Source organism: Panthera uncia, chromosome B1, assembly GCF_023721935.1.
Source record: "Panthera uncia isolate 11264 chromosome B1, Puncia_PCG_1.0, whole genome shotgun sequence".
Lineage (NCBI taxonomy): Eukaryota > Metazoa > Chordata > Mammalia > Carnivora > Felidae > Panthera > Panthera uncia.
The window spans coordinates 165,243,752-165,261,768 of NC_064811.1; the positions used below are offsets into that span (position 1 = coordinate 165,243,752).

The 18,017-nt window shown below is 44.3% G+C and overlaps 1 protein-coding gene across 1 annotated transcript in view; it reads right to left on the reverse strand.

Moving 5' to 3' along the window:
• Positions 1-650: 650 nt before the first annotated feature.
• The window catches only part of GFRA2 (GDNF family receptor alpha 2), a 138,153-nt gene continuing 120,786 nt past the window's right edge, over positions 651-18,017 (reverse strand). The window contains exon 8 of the mRNA XM_049631508.1: positions 651-1,005. Within this exon, the coding sequence (XP_049487465.1) occupies positions 946-1,005 (60 nt within the window). The 3' untranslated portion in view covers positions 651-945. The remainder of the gene's footprint in view (positions 1,006-18,017) is intronic.

The following is an 18,017-nucleotide window of genomic DNA, read 5'->3' on the forward strand; positions in this document are numbered from 1 at the left end:
TATATCCCCAGATGGGAAAGCTGAATGTTGTAAAGAATATTCAGTTCTTGAGGCACCTATGTGGCTCAGTCAGTTAAGCATCTGACTTCGGCTCAGGTCATGATCTCACAGTTCATAAAAGTGTTCATGAGTTCAAGCCCCGCATCAGTTGAGCATGAGTCCTACTTCAGGTGAGCCCTGTCTCTCTCTCTCTCTCTCTCTCTCTCTCTCTCTCTCTCATGGGATTCTCTGTCCCCCACTCACTTGCGCCCTCTCTCTCTCTCTCTGAAAAAAAAGAATATTCTGCTTTTTGCATATTAATTTATAAACATGGTGCAACTCCAACCAAAATTCCAAGGGAATTATTTTTCCTTAAAGCTTAACTAAGTGGTCCAATGGTGCTCTGTAAAAATAAATATGCTTTCATTCCCAAAAATAAGAGTGATAAGAAGAACTTGCTGAGGTAAGAATTAAAACTGACCAGAACAACAGAGATCAACTAGTGTAGAACTGATGGAAGCATCACCACACAGTTCCCAGAAAATCCAGGTGTATAAGGAAGCACATGACTCATACACGTGTATGACTTCATCTGAAACATAGATGCCATCCTCAATCTGTCAGAAAAATTGGGACAAATTTTTTATCAAAATTAATGGGTGAGTAAATTTTATAACCTAAAAATCATAATAAAATCACTAAATAAGTAGAAAAACGGGTGAAAATTAAATTCATCCTGGGGTGGCGAAGACTAAGCATGAAGAGTAAGACTGAGAAAATGTTCTACATGCAAATTGAAGTGTGCGCAGGTCAAAATCCCTGTTTTAAACAAACAGGCCAATGACACATTAGAATAAAATAAGGATATAATTAAACAACCCTTTTAACATTATTTATAGAGCTCATATATAAAAAGGAAAGAAAAACAACCAGTTAAAAATAGCCACCACTGGCTTAGTGGCTTAGTCAGTTAAGCGTCTGACTCTTGGTCTCAGCTTGGGTCTTGATCTTCACTGGGTGTGAAACCTGCTTAAAAAAAAAAAAAAAGGATGTACATCACTACATAAAAATAAAAATGGCCATTAAACATTTTTAATAATAATAGTGCCATAACATGATCATTCTCAATCACTACTGATAGAATAAATTGATTAAAGTAAAACAAAACACACACACAAACACAGAAATGTTCTGGAAAGTTAAGTTGACAATATGTAACAAGAATTTGACTTCTAAGACTGTGTCCTAAATAATCAGAGATACAGGCAAAGACTTATGAGCGATATTTTTATTGAAGTGTTACAAAACAAAAAATTGGAAATAACCTTAATGTCCACTAACTGGGGACTGGTTTAAAAACGTACAGTGCACCTTACAAGGTGGATGATTTAAGATCAATGGCATAGGAAAAGGCTCAAAATATAATCTTAAATTTTTAAAAATCAGAGCAGACTGGAAGAGTAATAAGTAAGGAATTCTATAAAAAGTTTTTGAAAGGAATATATACATAGAAAAAAATACTGGAAGGAATTCTTTTAAATGTTAACAATGACTATCTCTGGGTGGTAGAATTGTGGTAATTTGAGTGTTCATCTTTATACAGTTCTGATTTTTCAGATGTAATATACTGACCATGTTCCACCTATATAATTAGAAATTTAAAGAAACCAAGCTTATTTATAAAAGAGTAGTCCTCCAGTGTTCCAGAAAGGGAGAAAGGGAGAGGGCCCTCTGTCTAAAAGCACTTCTGAAACCTCCCAGATGCTTCCTCCTTCAGCACTGAACAGACTAACGGAGGCTTTAACCTGGGCTGACAGCGGGATTATTTATACCAATGGCTACACTGCTGCTCGCTCACCTGGAGGGAGCTCCCTGCTGGATCCCCTCCTGCCCTAAACAAATCAGACCCCACAAGCCAAGCCTCACTGGCTGCACTTATCCATGTAAATTAGCTCGATTTGATGTTCATAATTGCTCTCCTCAACTGCCACATGCACGCACGCACACACACTTGCTGTCTCCTCAGATGTGGTTGACAACCACAGAGCTGTCACCAGCGCTGACCTTTGCTACACAAACCCTCATCCGGGCCCACTATCAGGCTCACACGCACCCAGCTCCCTGCACTGCTGTGTACCCTCACACTGCCCTGCCTGGAACACCATCCCCCTCCCTTCTGCCAATCCACACCCTACCCCGAGTGTAAGTGGCCCTGCGGTTCCTAGCCCAATCTATGAAGTCCTGCTCTGTGCCAGTACGGTGCACCAGGGACAGAAATGGATAAGGCCCACACTCACTACCCGTAAGGTGCTCAGCATCTAGTGCAGCAGACACACAGACGAAGACATCATTTTGAATCCAACAACGAGGGTGCTATGAAGGAGCTGGATGTTGGATGCTAAATGATCATGGAGGACTTCCTGGAAGAAGTGGTGCCTGACCTGAGTCTAGAAGGCCATATAGCAGTCAGCCAGGCAAAGGGAGTGGGAGAGAGTCTAGAAGAAGGAACAGACTAAATGAAAGCCTAGAGTAGGAAGCAACAGAAGCTACAGGACACCCCAAACTGAAAGTTGGCGTTCAGGGAACAAGAAACGGGAGGAAAGGATCAAAGGAAGGAATGATGCTGGAGAGCCAAACAAGGACCCGGTGGTAAAGCACGTGGTCTGGTGAGCTGAACTGAAGAGCTGGGTGTGGCCCAGGATTTCCACCAAGCCCTGTCTCTCCCTGTTTAGCCCCCACTGGTCTGCCCAAGAGCACATCTTGGGCCTGGCTCAAGAAAAACAACTCTGTCTGGCAGGATTAACTGGTCACAGCCACCCTGACTGTCACCTCCACATACCTCCCTTGTTTCCAGATTACTGATGTCTGGCCTGGGTTCTCACACATCCTGGCCACATGTGGGAGGTTGCCAGTGGTGGTCCTCTACCTGATCCAGGTCGTCCTCACCTGGGCCCTCTCCAATCAGGCTTGCATCCCCACCCTCCTCTGAAACAGTGCTCATCAATGTCACCAATGACCTCCACATTGCAAAATGCAAGGTTCACTTTCCAGTCCTCACCAGCAGCATCCAGCACAATGCTGACCACACGTCAGCATTTTCCCTGACTCAGGTCTCCCAAGCCCTCCAGGACACAGCCCTCCGGTTCTTCTGGATCCTCACTCAACCTCCTTTTCTGGTTCCTCCTCATCCAGGTCATATCTTAGGGCTCAGTGTATGGTCTCTTTTCTAAGGTCTTAATACTGTCTTTCAGACGACCTAACTCCTGAACTCTTACTCCTATATCCAAATACTTGAGGTCCTATGTGAAATTCCACGTGGACATCTAATACTCACCTTAAATTTAACATATGCAAAACTGTGCTCTCCATCTTCCCCAGCCGCCCCCCCCCCCCCCCGCCCTGAGAACATATTAACTAACTAAAGGCTTTCCCATCTTAGTTGCTAGCAACTCCATCCTTCCCATTGCTTGGATCAAAAACCTTCTAGAAGAAAATATAGTAGAGAAGGATACAAAATGTACTAACCATAAAGGAAATACCCATAACATTACAAGTAAGAACTTCTGTTCTTAAAAAAAAAATCATTGGAGCGCCTGGCTGGCTCAGTCGGTTAAGCGTCTGACTTCTGCTCAGGTCATGATCTCGTAGTTTGTGAGTTCGAGCCCCATGTCGTGCTCTGTGCTGACAGCTCAGAGCCTGGAGCCTGCTTCAGATTCTGTGTCTCCCCTTCTCTCTGCCCCTCCCCTGCTCATGCTCTGTCTCTCTCTGTCTCTCAATAATAAATAAATGTTTTTAAAATTTTTTAATAAAATAAAAAAATTTTTTAAGTCATTAAGAAAGTGAAAGGCAGTCTAGATTGGGAAGTAATATGTGCATTGTATATAATCAGCAAAGGACTTGTGCCCAGAATACACTCTTTAAAAAAGTCCCCAATACCAAGAAAAGAAAGACAGGCCACCCATTTTTTTTAATGGGCAAAAGATATGAACAAACATTTTACAAAAATAAATATATCCAAATGGCCAATAAAAACCTGCTCAATTTTATCAGTCATCAGGGAAATGCAAATTAAAAGCACAATGAGAAAATAAATAAAAATATATATATATAAAAAATAAAAAAATAAAATAAAAAATAAATAAAAATAAATAAATAAATAAATAAAATAAAAAAATAAAAAAATAAAACTTCAGCATTAAAAAAAAAAAAAAGTACAATGAGACATTGCTGTATACCCAGAAGAATTGCTAAAATGGAAACACACAGACCATACCAAATGCGAATGATGATGTGGAATAACTGGAACACTCATACATTGTTGGTATGGGAATAAGTTGGTACAAACACTGTAAAACTGCTTAACAGGATCTATTAAAACTAAATGTATTTGCATATCCTATAACCTAGAAATTCCATGCTTTAGTATACCCTCAGCAAAAATGCCTATGTATGCAGCAAATGCCACATACAAGAATATGCACAGCATTATTATTTGTAGTAGCAAAAACCTGGAAACAGTCCAAAATGTCCATCAACATTATATAGGATAAGAAACTGTGGTGTAGTCACACAACACAATACAACAATGAGGGAGAGTGAATTATCACTACCTACAATATCGTGGATAAATGGCATCATTTCAAGAGAAGACAGCAGACAAAAAAGAGTACATTCTATGTGATGGCATTTATATAAAGAATTAAAGCAGACAAAACTAATCTATGGTATTCTAATTCAGATGTATGGAACCTTTGGGAAAGGACATGAGATGCCTGACTGCTGACAAGTGGTCAATTATTGGATGCAGATGGTGGTTACATACATGTGTTCACTTTGCCAGAGTTTATCAGCTTCATTCAGGGTCCTTAGAAGTAAAACATGAGATGGGGCTTCTGTGGAGCTGGATTATGGAGGGTGCTCTCGGGAGGAGCATGAGGAAAGCAGGTATGGCAGGGAGGGAACGCTCTCAACTGGGCACCAGCTTCAGCAGGGTCCACAGAGAGTACAGGGGTGGGGGTGGGGAGAATTGCACCACAGATTTATTCTCACTGCAAGGCAAGGGGGCTGGCCTTTTGTCCCCAGCAACAGTCAATTATCAGCTGAGAGAGGAGAGGGTGTAACTATCCAGGTGCAGGGTCTCCACTGGCTAAGGTCAATGCTTTATTGATTATTGTCATCTCTCTAGCCCACCACACACACACACACACACACACACACACACACATGAATTCCACAAGACATTGGTCTGCTTTGTGTCTCTAGCACCTAGATCCACATGGGGTTCTTTGGGCACAGGGTGGACCTAACACAGTACTTGGTGGAATGAATGAGCCTCTCCCTCAGACTGCTCTTGGGATGATGCACAGAATCTGGCCCTCCCACATTGCTCATCTGGCAAGGACCCTCCCTGTCTCTGGATTCCCACCCTAGAGGCCACATGCTGCATCAGGCATCACTTAGTGTCAGCCATTCAGTTTGCTGTCCTGGAAAGTGCACAGCTTCTTGGGTCACCCCTTGAGCACGAGGTTCTAGGAGAGCATGGAGCACAGTTTAGACATCTCTTTTACTCCTCACAGTGCTGGTCATGGAGTAGGAACCCAATAAGTACTGGTGAGAAGGCTACAAATGTCATTAAAATTAAATTCAGAAGGTAGCTTCTGCACTAACTTTAAAAGAGCTAATGAAGGTATATCATTTTCAGCCCCAAAGAGAACCCAGGAGATGTCAACAAAATTTCCCCTTTGACTAACCAGCAAGCAAGTTATCAGTAGAAAGTAATGGTAATAAACTGCCTGCAGATCATTCTGGTTTTAAAAGTCCATCCGGTGCTCACACCATGCTGGCCGGAGATAATCAGTGATGTGCAGCCAAGGTAAGAGGTCACCCCCAGCTCTCAGGGCAGGTAGAGATGCCATCCCGCTTGCCATGATGGATGGCAGCAACCTTCAGCTTCTAATTTCTCCCAAAGAATTCATGTATGATTCAAGCCCCAAATAACACACATGGGGAGAAGAAGGACAGAAGTCAAGCCAAGAGGTTCAGTCAGCAAAATTGAAATCACTTGAGAAATGGAGGAGGAAGAATCTCCCATCGTTGCTGCCCTATAAAAGCCTAAGTGATGTATTTTCTTCCCCCAGTTGACTTTTTTAAGTGTCTCTCTCATAAGCCATTAATAACTAATTTCACAATCGCTGCATCATGTGATAGTCATAAAATATTGCCTGCACTTTTCCCAGCAAATTTTAGTATTGAGCCAATAATTGAATCCAAATTATCTATTAAGTTAATTCTTTAGTAGACAATATTTTACACTTGAAGTCATTTTTCACAAGTATTCTGGAATGAAGTAATTGTGGAATTAGCAATGACTTTTTCCCCCCTCCTGAGCAAGTAAAAATAAAACTGCTGGGTTCAGCCTGGAGGGTGTCAAGCTGTTATGAATTTTGTTTATATGCTTCCTCTTCCTAGTTAGGACCAGCTCTGTGTCCCCAGAAATCACCAGGCAGACAAACTGGACATGGCTACTATTTAGTCCGTTTCTTATCTGGAGCCATCCTGGGACAGTCCCATGTCACCCTCCTCAGTTAAACTCTGGCTTTTAATACTCATCCTTTTTGTCTTTTAAGACAGATTCAGAGTGAATGTGGCAAATCCAGGCAACCCACACTTCCCTTTTCTGAGATCCAACATCCCATCCACAGGGATGGACCTCTCCAGCCATGCTTGTGCAAGTGACCAGGTCCTACCCCTTCACATTGCCCCACTGCTGCCACACAGATTGTAACAGGGTGGACACTGACCCTGTGTAGGCAATCAGACTGTCTCCTATAAGAATTTGAATTCGGGTCAAACAGGCACCATCCAGTCTCTGTTGGTCCCTTGAAATAAGAAAGTGAAATTTCCATGCACTTTGCACAGGATCTTTGCTTCACAACCCCCAAATCCTCATGAGTCTGGAAGGATTGGAAGAGATGAGAACAAGAACAAGAGGGAGAAGGAGAGTGAAGAGAGACAGAGAATGAGGGGAACCCACACATTAGAGGACGTGAGGTCCCTGAGGGGGAGGGACAGGCAGGGGGCCCAAACTCCATTCAAGGAGTCAGGGTTCCATGAGATCTTTCATTTTCATGCAGCCCAAATAAAATTTGGCTTTTTGGGTCCTGTTTTGTTTTGTTTTTTTTTTTTATGAGGATACATTGAAAAAAAAAAACACAACTCACATATCTGAACACCAAAAGGCCCAAAGATGACCCATAGCTCCTGACTGAAGTTGTTCTTAAGAATTAAGGGAAAAGGAGGCTGCTGCGCCTGACAGTACCAGCAGCATTTCTAAACATGCTTTTAACATTTCTCTTCTGTCCCCCACATCGGGGTTGCTGCTCAGACATCTCTCCACCTCTTCCTCCTTAGCTCTCTACCAAATGCTTCCAGAAGGCATCTGTGGCACATCACACCCTCTGTCTTGTGGAAGCCACCACCGTCTCTCCCTTCACCTCCAAACACTCATCTGCAAAACAGTGACTCATCCATGGTCCCACGCACAGTGACTGTCACTTACAGGACCTGCTCACAGGCAAGGCACAGGCAAGGTACATTACCATCTATGAATACTTGTAACTTAACACTCATGTCCCTGTTTAGCTATGATCAAGTCCCCACTTTTTACAGAACTAAGGTAAGTGATTTTCTGTTATAATCAACCAAAAGGGCCTTGCTCCAAAAAAATCTCTAAAAGCTGGCCACGACTCAGCCTTTGTCCCACCCATGGGAAAGAGCATAAGATTTGGGGCCAAATAGACGTGGGTGCACATGTCAGCTTCTTAAAAAAATAAAACAACAAAGCTCACATTTCTCCATTCAGTGTGATGCTGCTGTAGGTTTGGGTAAGCAGCCTTTCCAGAGTTAGGGAAGTCCCCTTCCATTCCTGGTTTCCTGAGAAATTTATTATATTGGTGATAATTGTTATAAATGGGTACTGAACTTCATCATTTTTATTATTCTTTATAAATACATATTGAACTTCATCAAGTGCTTTTTTGCAAATCTTGAGCTAATTATGTGATTTTTTTTTCTCTTTCAGTCCTTTAATATTGTGAACTGCCAGACTTTCTGCTGTTAAACCACCCCTAGATCTTTCATATAAACCCAACATAATTGTAGCAATTGTTTTTTATTTATTTATTTATTTATTTATTTATTATTTTAGAGAGAGAGAATGACAGAGAGTACACAAGCTGGGGAGAGAGGCAGAGGGAGAGAGAGAGAGAGAGAGAGAGAGAGAGAATCTCAAGCAGGCTCCACACTCAGCACAGAGCTCAACAGGGGGCTCAATCCCATGACCCTGGGTTCATGACCCAAGCTGAAATCAAGAGTTGACCCTCGGGGCGACGGGGTGGCTCAGTCGGTTGGGCATCCGACTTCGGCTCAGGTCATGATCTCGCAGTCCCTGAGTTTGAGCCCCGCGTCAGGCTCTGTGCTGACAGCTCAGAGCCTGTTTCAGATTCTGTGTCTCCCTCTCTCTCTGACCCTCCCCCATTCATGCTCTGTCTCTCTCTGTCTCAAAAATAAATTAACGTTAAAAATTAAAACAAAAAAGGGTTCACCCTCAACTGACTGAGCCACCCAGGCACCTCACAGTGATTATTTTTAATATGTACATTACTGGATTCAGTAGCTACTGTTTTATTTACTGTTTTCATCTATTTGTGCAAGTGAAATGTGCCTCGAGTTTTTTTTTCCATCCTTCTCTGATTTAATAAGAACAATTAAACAACTTCATTAAATGAATCAGACAGCCTTTTCTTCTTTCTTTCTCCTCCTCCTCTTCCTCCCCCTTCCCCTTCCCCTTCCTCCCGTTATTTGTCTCCTTCTTCTTCTCCTTCCCCTTCTCCTTCTTCTACCTCTTCCTCTTCCTCTCCTTCTTCCTCTATATTCTAGGACAGCTTCTACAAGATGGGGATTATTTCTCCATGAATGCTCTGTAGAACTCCACTGGAATGCAGTCTGGATTCCAGGCTTTAAAGGGAGGGGTTGGTCATGATTTTCTTTATTCATTACTGGTCTGTTCAAGTTTTCTTTTTATTCTTTGCCAAGTTTGGTATTTTTAATTTTCACAGAGAGCTATCCAATTTATCTAATTTTTCACATTTATGGGTATCTTGTAATACTTGTTCATAATACGATTTCTTATTTTTTTTAAAAAAAAGATCTGTTATGTCTGTCATTTCCCTTTATCCTTCAGTTTTATTTGATTATGTCTTTTTTTTTTTTTTCCTCAAACAGTCTTGTCAGGGGTTTGTGTAATTTTATGAGTCTTTTCAAAAGACCTACATTCAGCTTTGCTAGGCTTCTGTGATTTTTAATCATAATTTGCTTTTCATGTGTTTCTGCCTTTGCACCCAGTGTTTCCTTCTTTTTCTGTAGGCTAACTCTGCCACTACTTCTACAGCCCCTGGAGATGAGTGCTAAGCTCATTTATGTTAAGTCTTCTAATAAATGGCTGTGAGGCTACACATTTTCCCCTATATGCTGCTTTATCTGTGCCCCACAAATTTTGCAATATGGCTTATTTCATTTAGTTCTAAATATTATGCAGCTGCCTTTATTAATTCTTCTTTAATCTGCAGGCTTCTTAATATTGCCATTTTTTTAGTTTCCATACATACATGTTTTTTGTTTTTTGTTTTTTGTTTTTTGTTTTACTGATTTCAGGTTTTATCATACTATGGTCAGAGAACATCATCTGTATTATGTCGGTCCTTTGGAATTTACTGAGGTTGTTATTGTGCCCTGATTTATGGTGAATTGAATGTTCTACATACAATCAAAATAATGTGCATTTTTTGTTTGTTAAGTATAGTGCTATGTATGTGTGTGACTATACACACATATTTAAACATAGGCTTAATAATAAACAAGTTGTTCAACTGTTCTATATATTTATCAAATTTTGTCTGCTTGCTCTATCAACTTATAAGAGGAATATGTTAAAATATCCAACTAAAATGTTGATTTATCTATTTTTCCCTGTGTTGCTGCAGCTATTTTTATAAGTGTATGCATGTGTATCACTACACACATACATTTGAGGGTGTATTGTAAGTGGGTATGTATTTATCATGATTGTTATACTTCTATGATCTATTTTCCTTACTAAATGGTCCTCTTTTTATTTTCTTATAAATTTTCTTTTGTTCATATTTGCTTGCTATATCTTCCTCTACCCCTTTATTTCTGTCTTCTTGTTGTGTCTCTTGTAAAAAGTGTATTCCTACATCTTATGTTTTTTAATCCAGTTTAAGAGTCTCTGTATTTTTAATTATGAGTTGAATCCATTTATATACCATTGTAAATGGATGTTATAATAAGACTGTGTTTGCCATTTTATTTCGCCTTTTCTATTTTCCTTACTCTTTCTTCCTTCTTTCCTCTTTCCCACTGGATAGATAAAATTTTCCTCTGCTAGTTTGAAAGCCCTGCATTCTATTTTTATGGTTTTGGCACTAAGTTCCTCTAGTTATTCAGGCCAAAAATGACATCATCCTTGATGTCGTTTCCTTCTCTCACCTATTCACCAGGATATCCCATTGGTTCTTCCTTCAAAATTTATCCAGAACCTGAGCCCTTACTTCTCACCAACTCCACTGACACTACACTGCTCCAAGTCACCACTGTCTCTCATCTGAATCAATGTCATCGCTTCCTAACTGGTCTCCAGTCTTCCATCTTGGCTGCCTAGAACCTACTCTCAATGCCGAAACAGATACTTTTATTCTTGTTGTTGTTATTGTTGTTAATTTTTTTAAGTTTATTTATTTATTTTGAGAGAGACAAAGACAGCCTGAGCAGGGGAGGGGCAGAGAGAGAGGTAGAGGGAGAATCCCAAGCAGGCTCCACACCATTAGCACAGAGCCCGATGGATGGCCCAAACCCACACAACCATGAGATCATGACCTAAGTCAAAACCAAGAGCTGGACACTTAACTGACTGAGCCACCTAGGCACCTCCAGAATGATCTTTTTAAGATGTAAGAGCATGTCACTCTCCTCAAATCCTCCAAAGTCTCATTGTGTCACACAGAGTAAAAGCCACATTTTCACAATGGTCTACAGGGCCACCCCTCTCAGATACTGTCCTCTATCAATCTCCTCTTGGCTCACTCCACTCTGCACATGTTGGTTTCCTTGCTGTTCTTCATACATTCCAGGTGTGTTCCTACTTCAGGGTCTTTGCACTGGCTCTTCCCTCTTCAGAGAACACTCCTCCCCATATATCTACGTAACTACTGCCTTACTTCCTTTGAGACATGGCATCAAGACTTGAAAAGGAGACCTGGCCCATCCATCTTACTTATGTTGTAACTGTGTCCACCCTGGCACTTCTGGTCTCCTTTATACCACCTCATTTTTGCATAGTACTCATGAACTTGTAGCATTAGTACATTTGTTATGTTTACTGAGTATTGCCTGTCTTCCCTCACTCCATGAGAACAAGAACTTTTGTATGTTGTGGCCACAAAAATGTGCTGTTCAGATCTCTGCTGTGAGAAGCATAACTGACCAACAGTCTGATCCCTTTGGGATCCACCACTAGGCTCCTGTTGAGGCCACATTTCTCAGGTGCTGCTCCCAGCCAGGAGCTGAGCACTGTGGGTACTAAGGTAGGAAAAATGCAAGACTCTTCCAATAGCTAACTGAGGTTCAAGGGCTTCACATCAGCCAGGCCAAACCAGTCCTGGAATTGTGTTTTAGTCAGAAATTCTTTCCACCCCAAGCCTCCTTCCTTCCCTCTCTCCTTCTGCAGGTTATCTGACCTTCATCACAATGTGAAGGCTCTTCCTGACGTCCATGTTCCTTCCCCAGGAAATCTCATCTAATTGCAGCATTTTCTTGCTGGGCCTGGACTGTGTCTATTTTGTCCACTGCTGTGCTCAAGTGCCTAGTCTTGTAATAGGTCTTAAGTAAGTATCTGTGAAATGCATGTCTAATGAAGGCCAAGTACAAGCCAATGGGGTTCATCTTAGAGACTGCCCCAAAACACCACCTCAACATTCCTTCAGTTAGGGTTTATAATAGGGAAGGTGAAAGTCTGTCCTTTACAGCCTGGTTCTTCTGACAAGTCTGCTAGCTACATGCTCAACTAGGATGATGAGATCCCAGGGTCTAATCATAACCAATACTTGCATAGTAGTTTAGAACGTGCCAAGTACCTTTACAAACAGATTGCCATATGATACCCCATTATCTGTTTCAAATTTGGTAAAAAAAAAAAAAAGTAAATAAATAAGCACAAAGAGGTTGATTGACTTCCCCAAGATCACACCACAGGGCCAGGCTTCAGGTTAGATGTTTGTGCCCCAGGCCCATGATCTTCCCACTAAATCATATGGCCCACACTGAATGAGCCCCAGAGTAGGAGAAGAGTAGGAGTTAATGACTTCTGGAGAAGTCTAGTTGAGGACTATATAGGCTTACTGCTAAGAGAAAGAGCAGGCCTGGAGAACCCCCTTGGGGAAGGGCCCCATGATCACAGCTCTACAGTGGGGTGTTATTGGTTCTCCCTAGAGTTGTATGACATTGAGGTCCTATACAAGAAGCCATTTCCCTGGGTGCAAGAAGTGTAGGGAAGACTTAGCTAAATAAGAGGGTAAATAGAAAAGAGACACGGAGGGAATGAAGGCTTCTAATCAAGCCTGGGAAGATAAGACTGGACATGGGACAGAGCCTTCTAGAATAAAGAGTGTTCAAAAAAGCCCTCCCCCACCCCCAACTGAACTGAGGTGTCCTCTCTTCCAACCCCATAAACCTAAGAGTACTTTCTTTTATATATATATATATATATATTTTTTTTTTTTTTTTGAGAAAGAGAGAAAGAGAGTATGAGCAGGGGAGAAACAGAGAGCACGAGACACAGAATCCGAAGCAGGCTCCAGGCTCTGAGCCATCAGCACACAGTCTGATGTGGGACTTGAACTCATGAACTATGAGATCGTGACCGGAGCCAAAGTCAGATGCCCAACTGACTGAGCCATCCAGGGCCCCCTTGGGAGTACTTTCTATACCTACCATCATAAGGATATTTTTGCACTTAGAACAGTGGAGCAGGAACTGTTCAGATAACTATGGGTACTTTCCTGCAGGAAAAGGGGTGGGGGACACAGGAGGGACAGACAATATTGATAAGCCCCCACCCCACCCCCAGCATGCAGTATCAGTGCTCCAGTAAGTGACCAACCTGGCATTCAGTCTCTGAACTACTCGAGTGAGGAGCTAGAACCATGACCAGTGGTAGAACAAACCTCTGCTACTAAATGAATAAGCCCCTTCTCTCCTTTGAAGCATTAAATAGAAATTATCAGCCTCTCAAAAAAGAAAAAAAGAAATTACCAGTCTCTCTTCCTGTGCAGGCCAGGATCCCCAACTCCTCAGGCCTGCATGTACTTCCAGCCAGCTCCATAGCCCCAGTGTGCGGGGTGTCATCTACCTGCAGTGTCGCAATGTTGGGGCAAGAGTGGGTTATAGCATATAAGACGTTGAGCCCTGAAGCCTTCATAGCACATGGACCAGGGCTGGCCTCTGGTTACAAGTGGCCTCCCCCATTTATTCTATTGTGCCCTACTGCTGTTATCACCCCCCATTTATTCCAGTGAGCCCTACTGTTATCATTGTCCATGCATGTCATGATGCTGGAAGGGAGGGAGGGAGGGAGGGAAGGAAAGAGGAAGTGGGGAAGCACAAGAGCTCTAGTTGAATCTCCTCCTCCCTCACCCACCACTAGATGCCACTCCACCATTCATTCACCCATTCATTCATTCAATTAAAATGAATTAGTCATCTACTACATGCCCAGCATACTCTAGTATGTCACCTGCAAACTCTTCTGTCAGAAGAAGTCACCCTCTGCCACTAAGAAGCTTTCTAACTGTGGACCTCAGACCTCCATCTATAAACTAGGAGCCTGAATAGAAGCTGGCCAAGGTCCCTGTTAATTCTGACATTCTCGATTATGGTGGGGAAATTCTGTGGAATAACCCCACTCAGGCAGCTAGGTTTTTCCTTGACCATCACCCCAGGACAAGGACAAACAAAACTCCCTGGAGCTTCTTCCTGCCTCTAGAGTGTCAAAAACTTGTGTCTCTAAATCACTGAGAGCACTCTGGGGTTTGCCTAAATGACTGAAGGTTCAAGGATGCCCTCCCTTCTTCCTAAACAAGACTCCTTCAGAACTGACAGGGAAGAGGAGGTTGGCATTGGAGAGGAAACAGGGATGACTGGGCAGCAACCTCATGGATGACTGCCTAGGGACAGCCAGGATGGTGACATCCCAGTGTACACCTGCATGGCCAGTTATGTCCAGGATCAGAGGAGTCATCAACATCCCACAGTTTGACATAACATTTCAGGAGCCCAGGATCCTAACTCGAGGCATCCCATGTGGCCGGGGAGTAGGGGAGGGAGAGCACAGCTGGGATACCAGAGTCCTTCCTGTCCTCAGGCGGGATTGGCTCAGAATCTGGGGCTGTGGGTGGGATGGGGCCATATAGGGCCTTCCCAGAAAGAGCTGGGGAGTGGAACATGCCAGAAAATGCCTCCCAGGGGTGAGACTCACCAGCCAGCCAGCTCCCTGCAGAGTTCCCTTGGAGGCCATCACAGCCTGGCTGGATTTTCACCCGGGTCCCCCTTGTCCCACAGCATTCCTTTCCTTAGACTCCTCTGCACTACCGGCAGGCCTCATTCACCCAGGCTGAACCCTGTGTCTTGGCAGCCCTGGTGCCAACCTGCTATCTCTGCCAGCAACAGCTGCACCTTGCCAGCAGCCTGCCAATCAACCGGAACCGGGTCCCCCACGGGTGCCATGACCTTAGCAACCCCACCTCGTCCCAGCGATGAGAGTCAGAGCCTCGTGTTCCAGATTGGCACCCTGCCCCTGCCCAGGCTGCTCCATCCCTCCCCAGCCTTTACTGCCCCTCACCACCCCAGTCCAAATTCTGCCCAAAGGATGTCGGGCAACCCATGTTCCTGTTTGGGGAGCCCAGCCAAGCCCCCCAGGGGCTGCTCCTGTTCCTCTCTTAACCTTATTGTGTAGGTCTAACTAGCTAACAACTGCAGTGTGATGACATCCCCCCTTCCAAGCTGCCTGCCCCGCAGCTCCCAGGGAATTATGCACTACTTAAGGGGCAAGTGTCGCTAATAGAAAACAGTAGATGAACAAGGGCTATTGCAGGCACCTTGCTTCCTTCCCTTAATTTACAGCAAACCTCTGTTTATTGAGCCGGTAACATATTTGAACACTGACTCATAAGAGGCCCTTCTAGCAGACACTGTATATCTAGCAAATAATTCCCCTTCCACTGAGGTGTGTGCGGAATTCAGCCCAGGCAATTTACAGGGCTGCTCAGGGAGGGGCGTGCAGGGTTCACTTAAGCTGCAACCCAGACTGCATAGCAGCTGGTGGTGCTCTGCTCTGTGGAGGATCCACCCCTGCAGTGTGGAGTCTAATCTCCACCGCATAGGCAACTCCAGGGAGGGCCTGCTGCTCTCACACTGGTGCAGGAAGGGGGAGGTGCAGAGGGAGCACCAGACTTTCTATAGGCTGTCTCCCTGCTAGCACTTCTCCACCTGTCCTCTCACTCTTCCCTCAACCAACTCCATGAAGAAGGCCAGGCAGTGTGATTATGTCCATTTTACAGGTAAGTAAGCAGAGGCCCCAAAACCAGATGGTGAGAGTGGCTCAAGGTCACATAGCTTTCTGTTCAGCGTTTGTTCTGCACCCTAGGAGGACATATGTGAATTCTTTCTTGTGAAAGGGCAAAGAGAAAAAGTAACAGCTGTCCCCCACTCCCTCCCACTGGCAGGAGATGTGGCAGTGTGTCAGTGCCTGGTTGAGAGAGAGAACTCACCATAAACAGCGAAGATGGGGAGACAAAAGGCATCTGATTGGCATTAGAGTGGTTATTACAGATGAGATTAGAAAGCAGCTTCTCTCCCAGCTTGTCACCCGCAAAACCCTTGAAAGGCAGCTGATAATTAAACCTCATTAACAGGGTAAAAGGATGCCCTCCCCCCACCAGCCCACCCTCTGCACACACGCACAGGGGCACACGTGTACACGCGCGCACACACACACGGCTCTCTAGAGGAGAAACAAAAGTCTCCCAAGGTTGTCCCATGTTCAAGGATATGCCTGTGGGGGGCTATACTCAGATCCAGTCTAGCCCAAAGAGATGCCTTGCTCACAGGTGCCCCCCAAAGCCAGCCCCAGGCACCCCAAAACCACAGCAGACCAGAGAGGCGGCAGAATGAAACAGAGAGGGCGTGAAACCCGAGTTCAAGTGTCACTTGCTAACTTCATTACCTGGGTGAGTATTAAACTCTCTGAGCTTCAGTTTCTTCAACTATAAAATGGAAGTTGAGTATAGCAATCATACAGATTTTTTTTTTTTTGGAGGATCAGGTGAAATATTAGACATTTAGCACAGTGCCTGGCATATAGCTGGTGCTTAATAACTATTCAACTGTTTCTCCCTCCTCTTCACTCTTCCTTCCCTGCTAAAATATAACAGCTCATTATCTCCAGAAAGCTTTCCCCAAGGTCAAGCTCCTTAGAAATAGACCCCAGCATTCCGAGCCAGGATTCACATGGGAGTGACATCCCAATGGTGTGCTCCCTGGAGAAATCTGTAAGGAAGAAGGAGCCGGGGTGAGTGTGGATTTAGGGCAGGCCCAGGAAGGCAACCTCAGCAGGTCCCTCAGGGTCTATTACACATCTGAGATGTCCTGACGGTGAGGCCAGGGAGTAAAGCTTACACTCCTGTTCTCCCCAGTCATGGACAAAGAGCCCAGAGCAAGCGCGTGAGGAGGTATGGTTCCTGGCACTTTGGGAAGCAGCTCTCAAACCCCCTGGGCTACCCTCATCAGGGCAGGCATTGGAAGCTCACTGGAGCCAGGAAGGGACTCACAGAAGCAGTCACTGAATGGGTGTCCGACGGAATGTGAGCAGAGGGAACCCCAGCTCCTAGTCAGTTCCAAGCTGCTGGATAGTGCCAGAACTGCGCTACTGAGCACGGCAGGATAAGCCAGGTGGTCCCTAGTATTCAGAGGGCACCTTGTCAAGCATTCATAAAACATCTGCAGACACTCTCTAATCCTCTCCCAGGATTACTTTTCATGAAGTAAACAGGGCAGATAGCATTACCTTCTTTTATAAAGAAAGTGAGGTCCAGAGAGGTGTGATGAATCACCCAGGGTCACAAGGCTAATTAATAGCAATCTGAATCCAGGTTTCTGGACTCCCAGTGCCGACCTCCTTCCAAAAATAGTGTTCAAACATACACACACATGCACATCATATGTTGCTCATCTATATGAGATTTTGGCCGCTCTTCAGCAGTAAGGTGCAAGTTGATGATTTGGAGAGGGGAAGGGTCGAAAGTAGAGTAGCGAGGGCCATGAGGAAGGGTCCTTCCCTCCAGGACGTGCAATTCTCAGCTCCCCGGTGGGAGGTGGACAGAATCCCAGGGAGAACTAATGGGGACTTTACATCTCAGCGTGAAGTTTTCCCATTTATTTGCTCTCCTGCAAACATCAGGATGCTGCAGGAAGATGAACTTGGTCGAAGGGAAAGAATGAGTTGTCTTTGCTGAGCGCCATGTCCTGGGTGCAGATCAGGCAGCATTCATGGCTGCGCTTGACCATGATTTCCTCAGAGGCAGGGCTGCCATGTCCCCTGTGTGCCTCGGCACATGCATATAGGCCCCCGCGAATGTTGGTTCAAAGAATAAATGAGCACAAGACAGGGAGCAGAGCTCTGTAGCAGGGACCTCAGGAAACAGCGGGCACATCAGTCAGTGTGAGAGGTAAAGACAGGGTCGGCAAGAGAGGGGACACCCTAAGGGATTGGTAGGGGGATGCAAAGGAAAGTAGGAAGATTCCAAAGACATCTTTAGCTACCACAAAATCGTCCCTGCAAGGAGCAGTTCCTGCCAGATACCTTGTACACACGCCAGCTCATTTGTTTATCTCAGAGCCCTCTGGGCCCC